At 47.5% G+C, this 19,165-nt stretch overlaps 1 protein-coding gene across 3 annotated transcripts in view; it reads right to left on the bottom strand.

Annotated features, from left to right (window-relative positions):
- The window catches only part of TMC7 (transmembrane channel like 7), a 57,209-nt gene extending 40,315 nt beyond the window's left edge, over nucleotides 1-16,894 (bottom strand). For all 3 annotated transcript variants that reach the window (XM_045460326.1, XM_045460327.1, XM_045460328.1), the window contains exons 1-2: nucleotides 16,448-16,894; nucleotides 442-685 (exon numbers count right to left, since the gene is read on the bottom strand). In XM_045460326.1, coding sequence (XP_045316282.1) covers nucleotides 442-685; nucleotides 16,448-16,514 — 311 coding nt within the window. In that variant the 5' untranslated portion in view covers nucleotides 16,515-16,894. The remainder of the gene's footprint in view (nucleotides 1-441; nucleotides 686-16,447) is intronic.
- Nucleotides 16,895-19,165: the final 2,271 nt, after the last annotated feature.

Raw genomic sequence — 19,165 nt, 5'->3', positions numbered from 1 at the left:
CAGGACTTTTACGTGAACAAGAAATAAACTTCTAGAGGCGCCTGGGTGACTCAGCTGGTTGAGTGTCTGACTTCAGCTCAGCAGCTCAGGTCACGATCTCACCATTTGTGAGTTCCAGCCCTGCATGTGGCTCTGTGCTGTCAGTACAGAGCCTGTTTTGATCCTCTGTTCTCTGCGCCCCTCCCCGACCTGCTTCTTGTGCTCTCTCTCGCTCTCTCTCTCTCTCAAAAATAAATAAAACATTTAAAAAAAAAAAGAAAGAAAGAAATTTCTAATATGTTGAGTTATTACACGTTCGGGTAACTTTGTCACTGCAGTGTGGATTACCTTAAGTAATACATTTCTAATTACATGAACTCTTCAGGAAATGCATTCCATGCATACCACACACCCGTGCCTAAAACATGTATCAAATGCCTTCCAGATGGCTACTGAACAAACCTTAGCCTCCGCTTCTCAGAGATGTTCAGTGCATACTTCCGAATCGATTGGCTATTGAGGTTTTCAGTGATTCCTCCCTCCAGCTGGGAGCTGTAAGAGTCTGTCGGCTTTAGCAAAGTGCCACTTTGCTTCTCTCGGGTAGGAATGGTCGTCCTCTTGCGTGCAATGGACCGATAGCTTGGCAATTCTTGAAGGAAATTCACAGGTGGAGAGGAAAAGCAACTGGAGTCCAACGAGAGGTTCTCTGAGCAAGAAAAAAGAGAATCATCAGTGACCCCACTGAGACTGGGAGCCAAAAACACAAAACTTGCATAGGAGAACTTGAGTCTCAGAGGCCATACCCAAACCTAGCAGATGGTCACTAGCCTGTGCCACAGACAAAAACATTTGTATCTTTTTTTTAATGTATTAAAAAAATTTTTTTTAACATTTATTTATTTTTGAGAGACAGAGTGAGACAGAGCATGAGTGGGGGAGGGGCAGAGAGAAAGGGAGACACAGAATCTGAAGCGGGCTCCAGGCTCGAGCTGTCAGCACAGAGCCTGACGTGGAGCCTGAACTCACAGGCTGTGAGATCATGACCTGAGCTGAAGTCGGATGCCCAACTGACTGAACCACCCAAGCGCCCCTAAAACATTTGTATCTAAATTATTCTGTTTACCAGGACGGTGCTCGGGATGACGACATCATCCACAAATGGGTTCACTTTCAGCAGATGTGTGTGCAAATATGCGTTAGGTTACATGATATCTGAGTTCTAGTGTTTGGCTGCAGCCACCAGCTAAATGTGTGACCTGAGACAGTTATGTGAACTCTTCCACATTTGTCAAATGGGGCTGGTACCATTTGCCCCAACTCTCTTCACACAGTGTAGGCTCTAATGATGTATAGGACAAAACTTTGAAAAGCATAAAGCATTATGCAAATGCACGATGATAACATCAATAGCAACAACAATAATAATAGCATTTACAGGGGCGCCTGGGTGGCGCAGTCGGTTAAGCGTCCGACTTCAGCCAGGTCACGATCTCGCGGTCCGGGAGTTCGAGCCCCGCGTCAGGCTCTGGGCTGACGGCTCAGAGCCTGGAGCCTGTTTCCGATTCTGTGTCTCCCTCTCTCTCTGCCCCTCCCCCGTTCATGCTCTGTCTCTCTCTGTCCCAAAAATAAATAAACATTGAAAAAAAAATTAAAAAAAAATAATAATAATAGCATTTACAGAGCATTTCCTGTGCACCAGGTACTGTGTAGAGAGTTTCACATGCACTCATGGATCTGGGTCGGCCTTGTGATCTGCTCGGACCAACAGGATGCAGCAGAAGTGATGCTGTGTCCCTTCCTAAGCCTCGCTGGCTTCTGCTGCTCTCTGGCTCCCAGCTGCTGCCTTGTGAACAAGCCCAATGCTAACCCACTGGAGGATGAGACCATTGCAGCAGAGGATGATCAACCCAGCTGAGACCATCCCAGATTCGCCACACCCCGCTGTCACCCAGCTGGCCACAGCTGCTCACTCAGACTGAGGGAGGTACTGTTGCCATTCCCATTTTAGAGATGAAAAAATAAAGCTGACGGGTTCCCCAACCCCATGCCCAGGCCCCTCAAAGCCCTGCCTGGTTGGATTCCCATCTGTGTCTCCAGTTCCTCAGGCTCTCTGCCCTCCGACCACACATTTCTTAGGATCTTTCAGACACTAAGATGGGCCCTGCTCCCTCCTCCTCAGAACCTTTGCATATGCTGTTCCCTCTGCCTGGAATGAACTTGCCACATCTATTTATCCCATTAGCTCCCACTCAAACGTCACTTAGGGAAACCGCCCCTGCCCCACTGCACTATTACAGGTGCCATTCCCCCTACACATACACTAAGTCCTTTACAGTACTTATCACAATAAGTAAATAAGTAGAGTATTTGTAAATAAATTTATTTGTGTGACTGTGTGAGTACATCTTTCCCTTCCAGCGGACTGGAAGTTCTCGGAAGGCTGGGGCGGTGATGGTGTCTTCACCAACGCACCCTGGAACCTAGCACCGTCCCTGACTCAGAGAGGAATTCAATAAAGACTCATTAGGTGGATGGATGGGTGGATGGATGACATTCCTAATTTGCCCATGCTTAGCCTAATGAGTGGGGGCGCTGGAAACAGAATGAGGTCTGCCTGACTCAAAAATCTATTATTTGCTCTACCACACCAGGCTACAGCTGGAGGCCAAGTTTTGCTGTGCCTTGTGCAGCGGTCTAAGAAAGGAGGGCCTTCTGCGGAAGGTGAAGATGCCCCCTTCAAGATGGGTTTATGCCTGATCCAATTTTAGTTGTGGGAAAACCACCTTAAGTGGAGACAGGAAACAGGGAGAGGAAATAGGAAACAGCCATAATTACCTAAGCAGCAATTACCCCTACAGGTAGTGAAACTTCTAAGGCTTCATGGATTAAGCCTGGATTTGAATCTTAGCTCTGTCGAATATTAGTGTGTGTGTCTTTGGGAAAGTTACTTAACCTCTCTGAACTTCACTCTCCTCATCTCAAATACTCATTCATTCACCAAATGTGGCTACCACGGGTCAGATCTAGAGCTAGGGACACTGCGGTGAACAAAGCAAACGCCCTACTCACATGGCACTTATATTCTGGGGTGGGGACAGGGAAAGATTAGACAGTAAGTAGGTGATAAATACACCAGGAGGTGAAAAGTGCAAAAACAAAACCAGAGGGGGTAAGGAGACAGGTGACATGTGGAAGGAAGGCACTGTTTCTGATAAGGTAGGTAGGGTATGATCTTGGTATTAAAGTAGCATTTAAGCCAAGGTTGAATAGAGGACCTGATCCCTGTGTATATTTGGGGAAGGGAATCCAAGGGGAGGGAAACAGCAAACGCAAAGGCCCCAAGGCTGGGGTGTGTGCGGCATGCTTGAGGAAGGGCACAGAGGTCTGTGTGGCTGGAGAGGAGTGAATGAACAGGCAGTGATAGGTTCTGGTGTTGCTGACCTCTGATGAACCACACCAGCCCCTCTGCGGTCCCCTCCCCTTGAATCGGGACTGGATCTGTGACTTGCTTTAACCAAAGGTCGCAACAGAAGTGTTTCTCTGCCATCTGTAGCCCCAATCCTTGAAAGGCCTAGAGGCGTCCGCTTTTGTGTTCTTGGGACGCCGAGGCTGTCGTGTAGAAAGTTGGCAAGTGGAGAGGAAGAGGCCCCGGGTGTCCAAGGAAGAGAAGCGAGGAACCAGCAGACAGTGAGAACCAGAGACCCCAGCTCTGACCCCAGCAGCTGCTGTAGCTGCCCCCAGCCCTTGGGTCGCCCTCACTTTTAGCACCACCGGGGGCAGGAAGGGACTACCTGGACGCTCCAGACCCAACAGACATGACATGCGGCCAAGCAAAACATCTCTTCCATGCCCTGCTGATTTCCTGATGCACAGAATCAGCAGAAACCATAAAATGGCCTAAGCCATCACGTTCGGAGTAGTCTGTTAGCAACAATAGGTAACTGGGACAGGGAGCATGGAAAAGTGGAGGTCAGAGAGGTGGCTGGGGCCACACCGAGTAAGACTCTATGGGTCAGGAATGCCCTTTGGATGTGGCAGACAGGAAGCCACTGAGGGTTCAGAGGCGAAACATGTCCCGATCTGACCACATTTTAGAGGATCCCTCTGGGGGCTGCAGAGCTAAGGATGGGACCCACCACAGGGGCCGGCTTATGCGCGTTAAAGGCAATCGCATAGGGAGAAACACTTAGCGCCTGGCACACAGTGGCTCCATAAAATGTACTTACAGCTATTACGAGGAGGGGGTGCTGGGGAGGGGGGAAACAGCCAAGGCCGGGCTGTCTGAGTTGGAGTCTGACGGTGCAGATCTGTAATGTTTGCCTCTCTGATAAGCACGTTCAGGCACAACGGAACAGCTGTCCCACTGCAGATGACACACAGACACGCGCCTGGAGCCCTGCCAGCTGCCAAGTGCAAGCCTGTGAATCTCACTCAACCTTGCATTTCCCTGCTCCAACACACCCTGAGGAAATGACACACTTCCATTAGTAACAGCAGTTCCTAAAGCAAATGTGGGGAGTGCGGTGGGGGTAGGGGGGGTTGCAGTGTGCCTGGAGGCTAAAGGGTCAGAGCTCTGGCTGGAGGCCACTCCTTCTGGCCACCAACAAAGAACTCTTATTACCACAAACAAAGGTCTTTGAATAGGAAGCAGCATCAACCAGTCGAATATTCAGCAACTGTGAGGTCAGGGACCACGGGCTGGAGCTAGAGCCTGGGTTGGCTTTGTCACCCACCAGCCAGGCCACCCCAGGCAAGACGATGACTGTCTGTGAGTCACATGTTTCTCTTCTCAGGAACGGGGCACATAATACCATGGACCTCATCAGCGAGATCATGAGGATGGCGTTACAAACAACGCAAATAATATTAGCTCGGATTACTGAGCACTTACCTTGTGCCAGGCTATTTGAGGTGCTCTGTATGCATCACCACACTAAATACTCTAAACTACTCTTTGAATAGAATCATCCCCTTTTACAGATGAAGAAACTGAGGTTTGGAGAGGTTAAGTGCCTTGCCCACTCACACAGCTGGTAAGTGTTGGAATTAGGAACCTATCACAGGTTTGCCAAATGCCAAAGCTGTAGTCTTCACCACGAAATGGCTCAATGGGCCATGGTTTTGAAAGTGCTTCGTGGAGCACCTGGGTGGCTCAGTCAGTTAAGTGTCGGACTTCGGCTCAGGTCATGATCTTGCAGTTTGCAAGTTCAAGCCCAGCGTAGGGCTCTCTGCTGACAGCTTGGTGCCTGGAGCCTGCTTTGGATTCTGTGTCTCTCTCTCTCTCTGTCCCTCTGCTGCTTGCACTCTCTCTCAAAAATAAGCATTAAAAAAATTTTAAGAAAGTGCTTCATAAACACTAAAATACAAATTATTTAATTGTTCTTCCACATACTCCTATTCATATTTCATAACAACAGTCCCTGGTGGAAAACTCTATTTTCAAATGGCCGTTATCAAAGAGGAACGACTCTTCCTCTTCAGACATTCTCGGGAAGTGCTTCATCTTCAAATCAAGAAAACAAAAAATTACAAGCAACCCTTTGAACACAGGCATCATTATTTTTAACATTACGATCCACCTCCTTCCATTTTCATACGACCACACATTGGTCAGAGCATGACATCACCGGATTTCTCACGCCAACCTGGAGCGGTAGACAGAGGCGTCCCTGCCCTGGCTTTTCAACAAGGAAACTGGGGCCCAGAGAAATGGCGGCTTGCCTAAGGCTTTGCTGTCCAGACAGACTCCTGGTTTTACCTTCTTAGAAAGACAGGTTGTATCACCTCGCAGAGACTTGCTTTTCTCATCCTTAGAGAGTAAGAATGTCTCATCATAGTTATTGTCAGATGTGCTCCTGAATTGGTCCAGCTGAAAGTTATCGTCAGCATGACCAATTAAGTCCTGTGGGCGGTGTGTGGGCTGCCTGTTGGCCATTTATTTGCATGGGAGGCAGGAGCATACTTAAGACATTGGGGTGCCTCCATCTAGGAATGTCTAGAACCCATTGGCCATTGGAGCTAGATTTGGGCACTTAGATTATTATTTAGGTGGGAGGATGACTGGGTAATTACAGAAAATGTGGGGGCCGGGGCGGCCATTAAGTACTTTTTCTGTTTTCTGGTATCCTTCCAGGTTAAGGCCCAAGTTACTCTCTCTGAGACTTAGAGCAGTGTCTTGCTGAGGGACAGCCCTCCATCTGAAGGATGGATGAATGAATGAATGCGGAGAGGCAGGTACACCTGAAGAGCATCCTTAGGTCCAACTTCCTTAGCGGCTTTTTCCACAGGCCATGAAATCCTACCCATAAGCATGAACACTGTCAGGACGTGGGCACAGGCCAACTGTGATCTAAATGGCACTCAAACCACCACCAGAGTCCCTCTCATGCTTGCCAAGAATCTAGCCCAGCCGTATTTGGTGCTGGGTTCACTTCAGGGTTTTTTCTTCCCACTCACAGAATCGTACAAACTCCAGGCAAGAAGGGACCTTCTGGGTCATCTGGTCCAGGCCTCTCGCCAGCTGCCGGGGGAATGAGTTCTGTTTGACAAACTGTATGGAGCCCCTCTCTGCACGAGACTCTGAGGCAGGGACTCTGGAGGGGAGGAGGGTTTGCAGACTTGCTTCCTGCCTCAGTGAGCTTTCACTCACTCCGTCAACCCCACTGCACTCATCTCTAATTCTTTTTAAAGTTTTTTGAAGTTTACTTATTTAGAGAGAGTCAGTGCACATGAGCAGGGGAGGGACAGAGAGAGAGGGAGAGAGAGAGTCCCAAGCAGGTTGCAGGCTCTGAGCTGTCAGCAGAGCCCAATGTGGGGCTTGAACTCAAGAACTGTGAGCTCATGACCTGAGCTGAAATCAAGAGTCAGATGCTTAACCAACTGGGCCACCCAGGCACCCCTCATCCCTAATTCTATCCTCCTCACTGTTTACTTGCACCTAGTGTCTCACCCCCTTCCTCCCCCATTAAGACTGTAACCTCCATGAGGGTAGGGGCCCCATCTCTCTCCTCCACTGCCAAGTCCCCAGGGTCTAGCACAGAACCTGACTCATGGTGACTGCTCAATAAACACCTGCTGACTAACTGAATGAATGAATGAATGAATGAATTTGGTGTTTGGGATACAGGCAACATTAGCTAACCCACCAGGCAGACCAAAGCATGTGTTCAGCACACCAGCAAAGCAGGGACACTAAAAAGTGAGAAAAGGGTTTAAGGAACATAAGCATTATTCTTCTCTATACGGATAATATATTTTTTCCATAATTGAAAAAAAATTTTTTAAGGAGAAAAAATAAGCCGTCAAAAAATAATGATTGAGATGTTGACTGAATACTCTATTATTCCTATTTAGGTACTTCACACAAATGAGCCCTGTTAGAAGCATGCTTTGCTGTCATTTCTCAAGAAATGATCAAATGGCTCATGCACATCTGGTCTCATATTACCAACGAGGCAATGTAGACACTGATTTCAGAATTTTGGGGACCTCTTTCCACTCATATTCTTTGACATTGTTTTTATTTTGAATGCTAACTGAGTAATATATGCTCACAGCTAACCCTAACCCTAACCCTAACCCAAGGGCTCACAACCCAGGGGATCTAGTGGAAGATGCTATAACAGCTCCCCCAAGTGCTCCAAGGCCAGGGTCTCATCACTGTCTTACTCCTGGAAAGGCCACCCACCTGCCCGTCCATCCATCATTCACTCACTCATTCCCTCAGTCACTCAAAAACATTTACTGAGCAACTGCTATGTGCCAGCCAAGCACTGCTCTAAGACTGGGACATAGCCTTGCATATGACATACAAATTCTCTTGCCCTTATGGGCAAGCCAGAGGAGACCAACAGTAAGCAAGTTAAGAACAATATATTTCAGGGGCACCTGGGCGGCTCAGTCAGTTAAGTGTCTGACTTCGGCTCAGGTTAAGAAAAAAAAAGTAATATATTTCAGAGGCTGACTGTGTGGAGAAAAGTAAAGCAGGGATGGGTTGGAGCAGGAAGGTGGAGGGTGGGGATAAGAGCCACATGGTTACTGGGGAGAAGAGCATCCAAGGCAGAGAGAAGGGCAAGTGCAAAGGCCCAGAGGCAGGACCGTGCCCACTCAGTTCAAGGAACAGGAGGGAGGCCACTATGGCTGAAGGAGAGTCAGCAGAGAGGAGAGTGATGAGGTAAGAGTTCAAGGGGAGAGACAGGCCAGACCAGACAGGGTCTGTGAGCCATGGTGAGGACTCTGGCTTTCAGTCGAGTAGGTGGGAGCCATGAGGGGTTTGGCGCAGCAGAATGACATATTCTGACTCCGATTTAACAAGATCTCTCTGGCCAGCCCTGTGGCTATTTCTGTCCATGAGCTGCATAGGTTGGCATGGCTATGTCCTATCCCAGGGCATCAAATGTCGAAATGCACTGTCCTGCAATGACAGACATGTTCTATGTCCGCACTGCCCAGTACATGTGGCTACTGACCAATTGAAATGGGGCTGGTGAGAGTCAGGAAATGAATTTTTAGTTTTAGCAAACTTTATTAAATTTATATTTGCATAGCCCCACGTGGCTAGTAGCGACGTACCGGACAATGTAGAGGGGCCTCGTTCTTAGGAGGCCAGAGCCTGGTCTGAGAAGGGAGGATCCAGGGCCTTGGGAGCCTCCCCCATCTGCCAGACTTCACAACTGCCAGGCTAGGAGGACCTGTATGAGTCACACCGCCTGGCACCTGGGTGGGGCCTAGGGACTGGCTGGGTGCAAGGCTTTACGACCAGATGAGCAAACAGCCTTCAAGAGGAGTGACTAACTGGGCAATCAGAGCCACGCTGGGCCCTGAACCCAAGTCTCCTGGTTTTCAAGTGGGCGGAGCATCCGGTGGGCTATACGTGGGCAATCACTGGGATTCTGTCTGCCTGAGTGGACCACAGACATAGTGGTTAAGAACACAGCCTCCAAAGCCCACTGCCCGGATTCAAATACAAGGTCCACTTGCTACTTTGTTGACCATTCCGTGCCTCAGTTTTCCACCTGTAAAATGGGGATCCACCTGGCATGACCATCCTGAGGATTGGATGGCTATTATATGCTTAGAAGAGAGGTCAGCAAACCTTACTATTTACTTACTATTTACCACCCAGTCTCTGTCACAACTCCTCAACTCTGCCGTTGCTGTAGGAAAGCAGCCATAATCCATAAACGAATGGGCATGATTGTGTTCTCATAAAACTTGATTTATAAAAATAGGTGGCAGGCTGGATCTGGCCGGTGGGTTGTAGTTTGCAGACCCTTGGCTTAGAGCAGTGCCCAGCACATTGTGCTTTATATCTGGTCATTTAGTAATGAACTCAACGTACAGGGAGATTTTATACGTGCTGTGAGGGATCTCGCTATGGACCGAGCTACTCCTTCTGTGGAGTGTTTACCTCCCTTGGCCAAGATTTCTCCAAAGATTTCCAACATTCCTGGAAGCAACAACAGAAACTAGCCTTTACCGAGCATTTACCATACACCATGATTATGCCAAGCCCTTTATATACCTATCTCCTGTCATCCTTACAATTACTTCATCCCTGGGTCCTTCTTACATGTGCCTTCATTCTGCAGTAAGGAAACCTCAGAGAACTCTGCCCAAGGTTGAGCTGAAGTCTGAACCCTGAGGGCAAAGACCTCCACGGGTCTTATTCACTCTTACATCCCTGGAGATTGACATGGGGCCTAGCACATCTCAAATCAAACAAACATTTGTCTAATAAACACGCAGACATGCTAGCTCTACAGTCACAACATTAATGTTCTTCTGTTTCAGTACTTGGTCAAGTAACTTCCCAGAGTCTCAGTTTCCTCAGGGGTCAAATGGGCAAATAACACCTCGGGAATTGCTGTAATTTGAGAAAGTTACCCACTTGAGCCCAAAGTCACACTGCTGACCAGGGCCTACCGTATGAGGAACGGGTTCCTGCTCACCTGACCTCATCCCCTCTCCTCCTCCTGTCGGCTCCAGCCTGAGGCCTCCCCAAAGACACCAACATCACTGCCACCTCCACCCTGTGCTCTCGCTGTATGCCCTTCTGGACGCTCTTTCCACCTGCACTCCCTATGGCTGTTCTGTTACACCCTCCGGCCTCCGTCCACAAGTCCACGGCTCAGAGAGACCTCTCTGACCACCTCAGCTACGCAGGCCTTTCCCCTCTCTAACTCATCACCTGTTTACTTCCTTCTCAGCAATTACACTTAGTTGTAACTACCCTATTTCCCTCTTTACCTGTTCAGTGAGTATCTCCCCCGCTTGACTAGAAGCTTCTTAAAAGCATGTCCTTGGCCTGCCTCTTTCAGCACTAGGTTCCACGCCTAGTACACGGTCATGACTCAGGGTCAGTTCCCTTCCTCCTCTCCCTGCTGGTAGGAGGGGGGAGCCCCACTGAAGGTCTGGGTGGTCCCACACTCAAACAAAGCTCCTTTAAAAAGCAACCAGATTGCAACAATGGTTACAACACTGAGAAGTCATTTCCCCCTTTTATCCCTCTAAATTCTTCACTTCCTGAAAAAAACAAAAACAAACAAAAAAAAAAGCCACCGAGGGCCTTTGGGCCTCATCTGGCCTGAGTTGCTGGGTAGAGCTCAGCCTTTTCAGACAGAGGGGAAAAAACAATTCAAGGTCAGACGGCTGGCTCACCAGAGAACTAGTGTGGCCTGAAGTGATGCGTGCCGTCTCCAGCTGTGTCCAGTCCTGCAGAAGATCCCTCCCTCCCAGGGTACCACCCTCCCAAGTGACCCTTGGGACATATGTAAGTAAGAGTGCCGAGTGACCCTGATGAATGGGCTTAGCAGGTAAGGACAACAAACACTGCAGGATGAATGGTTACTTGTCTTCAAGCTTAATACAACCTCTTAGGCTGAAACAACCCAAAGAATTGCTTTAATTATCTAATAGCGTAACTCCAGAGAGTATAAGTACACAGCACGTGAAATCAGCAAATCGTATAAGATTAAGGCTACAGAAGCCCCTAATAATTAATAATAATAATAATAATAATAATAGGAACAGCTACCATTTGAGTGCTCAACACCCAAGTCTTCAACATGCTTATCTCATTAAATCCTCTCAGAGACCCTAGCAAATAGGGGTCTGATTATCCCCATTTTATGGGTAAGAAAACTGAACGTCAGAGAGGTAACAGGACTCGCTCAAGGTCACACACCGTATAACTGGCCAAGTTGGGATTTGTATCTGGGCCAGGTACAAACTACTACTCTCTTTATCTTAAAAACAAAATAATAATAATAATGACAATAAGAGTAATAATAATAAAATGGGTCCCAGCACCCCCTCACAGAAGGAGTCTAAAGGGGCTGTGTAGTTTTACCCCTTACCCTTCCAAGTGTTCCTGCTCCAAAGGCCCAGACTAAGTCCCACCCTCTGGAAAATGGGGTCAATGAAAATAGTCACAACATCGGTGCCCTCAAGGGCCCCTCCCCGGAGTAGTGCCTCTTGAGGAGAACATCACAGAAGTTGCAAGCCTGGCCATGACACAATGACAATCAGGCCATCTTGAGTCACTTGGGTACCCCCGATGAACAAAGGGGTAATGGTCACAGCAAACCCCCACATGAGGGTTAAGAGTCCCAGAGGTTGGCCAATCCTCAAAAGGTTAAACACAGAATGACCACATGACCCAGCAATTCCACTCTTAAGTACCTACCCAAAAGAGCTGAAAACAGATGTTCAATCAAACACTTGTACACAAGTGCTCACAGCAGCATCTTTCCTAAGAGCTGAAAGCTGGAAACAATCCAGATGTGCATTAACGGATGAACGGATAAGCAAATTCTGGTATAACCATACAATGGAATAATATTCAGCCATAAAAAGGAATGAAGAACGGATACAGGCTATAATGTGGATAAGCCTTGAAAACATTGTTTATGCTAAGCAAAGAAGGGAGTCACAAAAGGTCACACTACTGTATGATCCCATTTCTATGAAATGTCTAAACTAGGTAAACCCACTGAGAATGCAGACTGATGGCAGCCAGGGGCTGGGTGAAGGGGAATCAGGGAGTGATAGCTTAATGGACAGAGGCCTTCCTTCGGGAGTGATGACAATGCAACTAGATAGAGGTGATGAATGTACTAAATGCCACTGGATTGGACCCTTTCAAATAGTTGATTTCGTTATGTGAATTATGCCTCAACTTAAAAGTCACGGAATGGGGCACCTGGGCCTGCTTAAGATTCTCTCCTCTCTGTCCCTCTCCTCCTTTCCCTCTCTCTCTCTCTCTCAAAATCAAACACTGAAATAATAATAATGAGAATAAATAAATAAAAATTTAAAAAATAAATAAATCACTGAATGCATTCTGGTTGAAGATGATGTCGTATGAAGTGCTTACTGACTGGAATATGGCAAATGTTTGGCAAAGGGGAAACACCAAGTCATTCCATTCAACAAACAGCACATGCCAGGAGTCATGGGACTGAGGGGTATGGAGTGGGCAAATGCCTCCTGGGGGCACTTGAGATAGAGGGGGGTCTTTGCTCCTCGGAGGTGACATTTCAGCTGAGATCAGGCAGAACAGAACAATGACCTTCAGACCTGAGGAGAAGAACATTGGAAGGGAACAATGGGTAGCTGGGGCCTGGGGGCATGAGTGGGACAGGAGCAGGGGTCAGGAGAGGTAGCCAGGGGCTGGCTCAGAGTGGCAATCCTGTCTATAGATCCTGGGAGAAGGTGGGCCTCCAGCCTTTACTCCTATCAGAACCTTCACTTCCTAGTCATGGAAACCGAGGCAAATCAGTGTCTGAACTTGGGTCTGTTCAATTCCAAAATCCCTGCTCTTAAAAATGATATAACTCGCTAGGGCACCTGGATAGCTCAGTCGGTTAAGCATCCGACTCGACTCAGGTCACAATCTCACAGTTCATGAATTCGAGCCCCGGGTCGGGCTCTGTGCTGACAGCTCAGAGCCTGAAGCCTGCTTGGGATTCTGTGTCTCCCTCTCTCTCTGCCCCTCCCCCATTTGTGCTCGGCCTCTCTCTCTCAAGAATAAACAAACATTTTTAAAAAACTATTTTAAGTGATATAACTCAGGGTGCCTGGGTGGCTCAGTTGATTAAGCATCCAACTTTGATTCAGGTTATGATCTCATGGCTCATGGGTTTGAGCCCTGCATCGGGCTTTGCACCAGAGCCTGCTTCCGAGCCTCTGTCTCCCTCTCTTTCTGCCCCTCCCCCACTTGCATGCACTCTCTCTCTCTCTCTCAAAAATAAGTAAACATTTTAAAAACTGATAAAACTCAAGAGAAGTGAGAATACAGTCCAATGGATACTTGGACAGGATGAGGCCAGTGGGCCATGTGGGCATGAAGCAGGGACAGAGTCTAGCCTATGAAAGGGGAGGCAGTCAGGGAAGGCTTCTAGGAGGAAGTGACACCAGACTGAAAGACGAGGAGTATGCCTTACAAAGGAATAAGGTAATGAATGGCACCCATGGCAGAGGGAACAGAAGGGGCTTTGCAGGCTCTAGAAGCATCACAGTACCAAATCATGAAAGGTGTGCCCTCAACTATTTCCTGAAGGTGTACTATGTACTAAGCACTATACTAAGCATGGGGACATGACGGTGAGCCCAGCCCTGGGCTTATCATCTAGTAGGGAACAGAGACATTAATAACAACAGTGAATACTTACATGGTCCTGTGACAGCCACAAAAGTCTCCAAGGTGGCTGCCGGTGACCCTCTCCCCCAAATACCGACATTCACATCCTTACATAGGTCCTTTCTACACGGAACAGGGCTGCCCCATGTGACCAATAAGATATTGCAGAAATAACAGGTGTGATCTCCAAGAGCGGATGATCAAAGACATTAGGACTTCTTTGCCCTCTCCTGGACCATCTGCCATGTCAACAGGGCACTCAAGCAGCCTTCTGGGAGGTCCATATGGAGAGGCTTCCGGCCAACAGCCAGTGTCAGTTCGCCATCTGAGCAAGCCATCTTTGGAAGGGAACCTCTAGCCACAGGCAAGCTTTCCTAAGATTTGCATCCCTGGCTGATACCATGATGGCAACTTCGTAAGAGACCCTGAGCCAGAACCACATAGATAGGTCATCCCCAAATTCCTGACTTGCAGAAACTGTGAGATAAGAAGAGATTATCACTGTTCTAAGCCTGTAGGTTTGGGGACAATTTGTCAACAGTATAGATAACTAATACAAGTCCTTACGAAGTTTTTAATGTAAATTAACTTTCTTAATCCTTATACTGACCCCCGAAGTAGGTACTGTCACTACCTCCATTTAATACATAAGGAAACTGAGGCACCAAACACTTCAGTGCCTTGCCTGAAGACAAAACCAGTACATGGAAAATGAGGATTTACATCTGGGAATCCAGAGTCTAGATTCTCAGCCACTACGCTATAGCTGTCAGTGTGGCTTCGGGTACACTTCATTCATTCATTCATTCATTCATTCATTCATTCATTCTTTGAACACATATTTAGCATCAACGTACCAGACACTGTTCTGGGTGTTGGCAGAAAAAGACAAAGCACTTGCTTTTCATGGCACGCACATTGTAGGAAAGACATCTAATAGACAAGAAAACAATCAAACCAGATGACTTCAGAAGGTGGTAAGTGCTTTGAAGGAATAAACAAGGGAACCAATCAGGGGAAGAGAGATGGGAGCACTTCTTCAGACAAAGCCTCCAGAGATCTGCCTCTCTGAGGTGACATCTGAGCAGAGATCTGACAGGAGGAGGAAGAGGCTGCCACAGGGAGATCAAAGAGAAATGTAGTTCAGGCAAAGAGAACAGCTGGTGCAAAGGCCCCGAGGCAGCAACAATATATTGGAGGAATTTTCATCATTTAGAAAGATGCATATTCCCCAATCTGTAAACCAGATCCCCTTTGTCTCCTGCCACTCCAACTGTGCTTTCGTGATGTCCATAGAACAGGCCACCATTTACAAAGTACAACAGAGTTACAAACACAATCCCTTCTGAGCCTCCCAGTCAGGCTGGTGGATACAGGGTGATAAAACCTCATTTGTCCTAAGGACAGGGAAGACCTTTTAGTCAGAGAAGCCAGTTATGACACTCATAAAAAGAGGCTTACAAAGTCTCCTTAAACACCCAGCAGAGATCGAAAATAGATGAATCTCATGCCCTCTGTCTGGGAAACCACGGCTGGCATCTTAAATGTGATGGATTGTGCCAAACTAAGAGCAAGGTAAATGGAAACCAACTAGAAAAACACTTGAATGGCTCTGATTGAATGCCTGAAGTTGAACTGATGCCAACACTATTAACAATGAGCTAAAAAATAATTAGCATCCAAATGAATCTGACTTCTGTTTTCTGATTCCTGAGCAAGTTCCCAGGGTTTGGGTCTCTCTAGATATCTTCCTTCCTCTTCTTCAAGATGCAGAGAACAATCCAATCAGAAGGGCCCAACGCCCCAATCTACACTCACAGTTTACTTACTGTAAATTCTTGTGACAAAACTTCTATTCTCAAATTGAAATAGAGGAAACGCTGCTTGTAAAACTCACAGCAGGTTCAGGGCACATGTAAGATGCAAACACTACTGGGAAGCCCGCCCGGGTGCTGGCAACTTTTTATCTTGAATGGGTAGCAGTTGTACGTATTTATGTAAAAATTCACTATGCTTACACTTCACTGTAAGTTTTACTTGATAAAAAATGAAAAAGAGGGGTGCCTAAGTCAGTTAAGCGTCTGACTCAGGTCATGATCTCACGGTTGTGGGAACAAGCCCTGTGTGGGGCTCTGCACTGAGTGTAGAGCCTGCTTAGGAATCTCTCTCTCTCTCTCTCTCTCTCTCTCTGCCCCTCCTCTGCTCACGCACTAAATAAATAAATAAATAAATAACCTTTTTTTTTTTTTTTTTTTTTTTAAAGGAAAAAGACTATAACACTTGGCTGGCTACCATTTATTATGCCTTTCTGTGTACCAGGCACTGTGCCTAGCACTTCACATATTTTTCTCTCAACTAATCCCACCAACATCCTAGTCCCATTTTACTGCTGAAGAATCTGAGGCTCAGAGAAGGCAAGCCATCTACCAAACATCACACAGCAATAAACAGCCAAAGCAGAATTCAGCTCCAAGTCTGTCTAACTGTAAAGCCTGAAATGTTACGGGAGGCAGACATCTCCTGCCACAATGTTAGGGCTGGCGAGGCGCTCACACTCTTTTCAGTTAACAGATTAGGGATCCCTAGAGCAGTGACGGGAAGGCACCACACGGTCAGGGCTCCCATTCCGGTGCTCCTTTGGGGAGGGCATGCGGCCTCTGAATTGGATGAGTATGGCTTCCAGGAAGGAGACCAGGAGTATGGGAGATCCACTTTCCCCCAAAGCCAGGAGCACCCGGCGCGGGCAGGTGGCGAGGGGCTGGGCCCCCGCCCAGCTCCCGGCAGCTCGCCCGCGGGCCGCCCGGAGCGCGGTCCCCGTCGCCCTACCTGGGTGGCTGAAGGGCTGCCTGCCGGACCTGCCTGGCGGGAGCGCACTGGCACTGGACTCGCTCATGGCTGCGCCCTGCGCCCGGGAGAGGCCGTCGGGGACCCGCTCTGGCCGCCGCCGCCGCCGCCGCCGCCAGCTCCCGGAGCCGAAATTCCAGGTTCCGGCGCGGACGTCACAGAGGCCGGGACGGGGGGCGGGGCGCCGAGGAAGCCCTGTGCACGTGCGCCGCCCGCCAGACCCCTCGGGGGCCCGGGCGCCGGTGGAAGTGCCGGTCGCCGGCGGCGGGAGCCGGGATCGGGCGCGCGGCTGCGGCGCCCCCGGCCCCGGAAGGCTCCACCCAGCGGCCGAGATAAGGGGAGGCTTCCCGACGTCTTATTAAACTTAAAAAGGTTGATTAATAAAAACAACCGAGACTCTGAACAAGTGTATCTAGTAAGTTACCATTTGGGTACAAAAAGGGGGAAAAAAAGATACCCGTACCGTTTGTGAATGCGATTGGGGAGCTGGCTGAGTAAAGTGCAAGGGAGGATCTCACCATATGAGTGTGTGTTACAAATTTCGCGGCGTATCCATGTTTCATCGCTCTACATCTATCCATGTACGGTTTAAAACGCAATTAAAAGTAATTGCCAAATGTAAATAAATGTAGAACGATTAACTAAATGTAATTCTATATGCATTTGTATATAAGTAATTGCCAAGTGAAATAAATGAGGAAGTGTAGATAAAACTGCAAAATTCCAAATAATTTAGATACTTCAAGGAGGTGGAGCCTAATTCTCCACCCTAAATGTGGCCTACACACTGTGATTTCCTTCTAAAGAGTGCATTATGGGTGGGAGGGCAAGTAACTTAACCTGGATAATACTTGGGAAACACTTTGTCAGACAGATATTCAAAATCAACCCCCCACGGTGATAAGTTCACATTGATGGCATACACTCTTGGTATGATGTGATGAGAATCACGCTAACTGTGGGGTCTTTCTCCCCAAAACCTGTAACTATAGCCTAATCAATCATAAGAAAACATCAGACAGCAGTGCCTGGGAGCTTCAGACTCTTGGTTTTTTGGATCAGGTCATGATCCCAGAGTCTCGGGATTGAGCCCCCACATGGGGCCTCACGCTGAGTGTGGTGGAGCCTGCTTAAGATTCTCTCCCTATGCCCCTCTCCCTCATTCTCTCTCTCTAAAAAAAAAGAAACAAAGAACAGAAGTGCCTGGGTGGCTCAGTCAGTTAAGAGACCAACTCCAGCCCAGGTCGTATCTCAAGGTTTCATGAGTTTGGACCCTTCATCAGGCTCTCTGCTTTCAGCATGGAGCTGATTCCATCCTCTTGTCTCCCTCTCTCTGCCCTTCTCTTGCTCACACATGTGCTCTCTCTCAAAATACACGTTAAAAAAAAATTTAATTAAAAGAAATAAAAACAGACAAACCGCAAACGTGGGACGTTTTACAGGATACCTGATAAGTACTCCCCCAATTGTCAAGTTCATCCAAAACAGGGGGAGTCTGAGAAACTGTCAACAGCTAAGAGGAACCTAAAGAGACATGACTACCAAGTTCAAGTGTAGTGGGATGAGGAGGATACAGGATGTGGAACCGGAGGGGGTGGGGAGAAGCATCTAAGCAAATCTGAATAAAGTATGGACTTTAGATAATAACAATGTGTCAGTATTGGTTCATCTACTGTGAGAAACGTATCATTCAAAGGAGTTGGGGGGGGGGGGGGGTAGAGAAACTCTTTGTACTATTCTCTCCCTACTGTTCTCTGTATGGAAACTCTGTACTCTCTGGACTATTTTCTGTTACTTTAAAACTGTTCCAAAATAGAAAATGTATTTATTTTTTTTAAGTAATTGCTTGGCTCAAAATAAAGGCTATTTTTATTGTAGTTAAGGGTGGGGTCTCTGGGTTTCCCGTTGGAACCCAGTTTCCAATTATTCCCTGAGTGAGCTGGGCCACATGCCTCCACCTCTCTGGGCTTCTGTTTTTCACATGTAAAATGAAGATATATTAGTAGGTCCTGAGCTGTAGTGACAATACTCTTGTCTGAAGTGCCTGGGAGAGCATCTGCTGATGGGGGAGGAATCCTAATCTGGATGCGAATATCACACCTCCACAAAAGAAAATCCAAACAAAGATATAAGTGAGAAAGCAAAACCATGGAAGTACTCAAAAAAATTTTTTTAGAGAAGGGTTTTTTTTTTAAAGTATCATCAAGGGGATAGGCCTTATTGAGATTGACCGAAACCCAGAAGCCAAAGAAGCATAAATCCAACTATATAAAAATGTAAAGTTCTGCAACACAGTGACATTTGTGCAAGGATATTCTTTGCAGTGTTGTTTATAACAACAAAAGACCAGAAGTAGCCTAAATCTCCATATGTAGGAGGCTGGTTAAATACATTTTGACACAAGTGTCCAGCTATTATAGAACTCTACATGTAGACATATAGAAAGTTCTGCATGTAGAAGTATATAATTAAGTGACAAAAGCAAAGAACAAAAGAAGTGTATTAGATAAGCTACCATTTAGGTAAAGAAAGTACATGCTTGGACCGCCTGAGTGGCTCAGTCCATTAAGTGACCGACTCTTGGTTTCAACTCAGGTCATGATCTCACGGTTTGTGAGTTCAAGCACTGAGTCAGGCTCTGTGCTGACAGCTGTTGGAACCTGCTTGGGATTCTCTGTCTCCCTCTCTCTCTACCCCTCC

The sequence above is a fragment of the Leopardus geoffroyi genome, chromosome E3, assembly GCF_018350155.1.
Source record: "Leopardus geoffroyi isolate Oge1 chromosome E3, O.geoffroyi_Oge1_pat1.0, whole genome shotgun sequence".
Taxonomy (NCBI): Eukaryota; Metazoa; Chordata; class Mammalia; order Carnivora; family Felidae; genus Leopardus; species Leopardus geoffroyi.
Note: the sequence above shows the minus strand (reverse complement) of the source record. Positions and strands in the feature narration are given on the sequence as shown.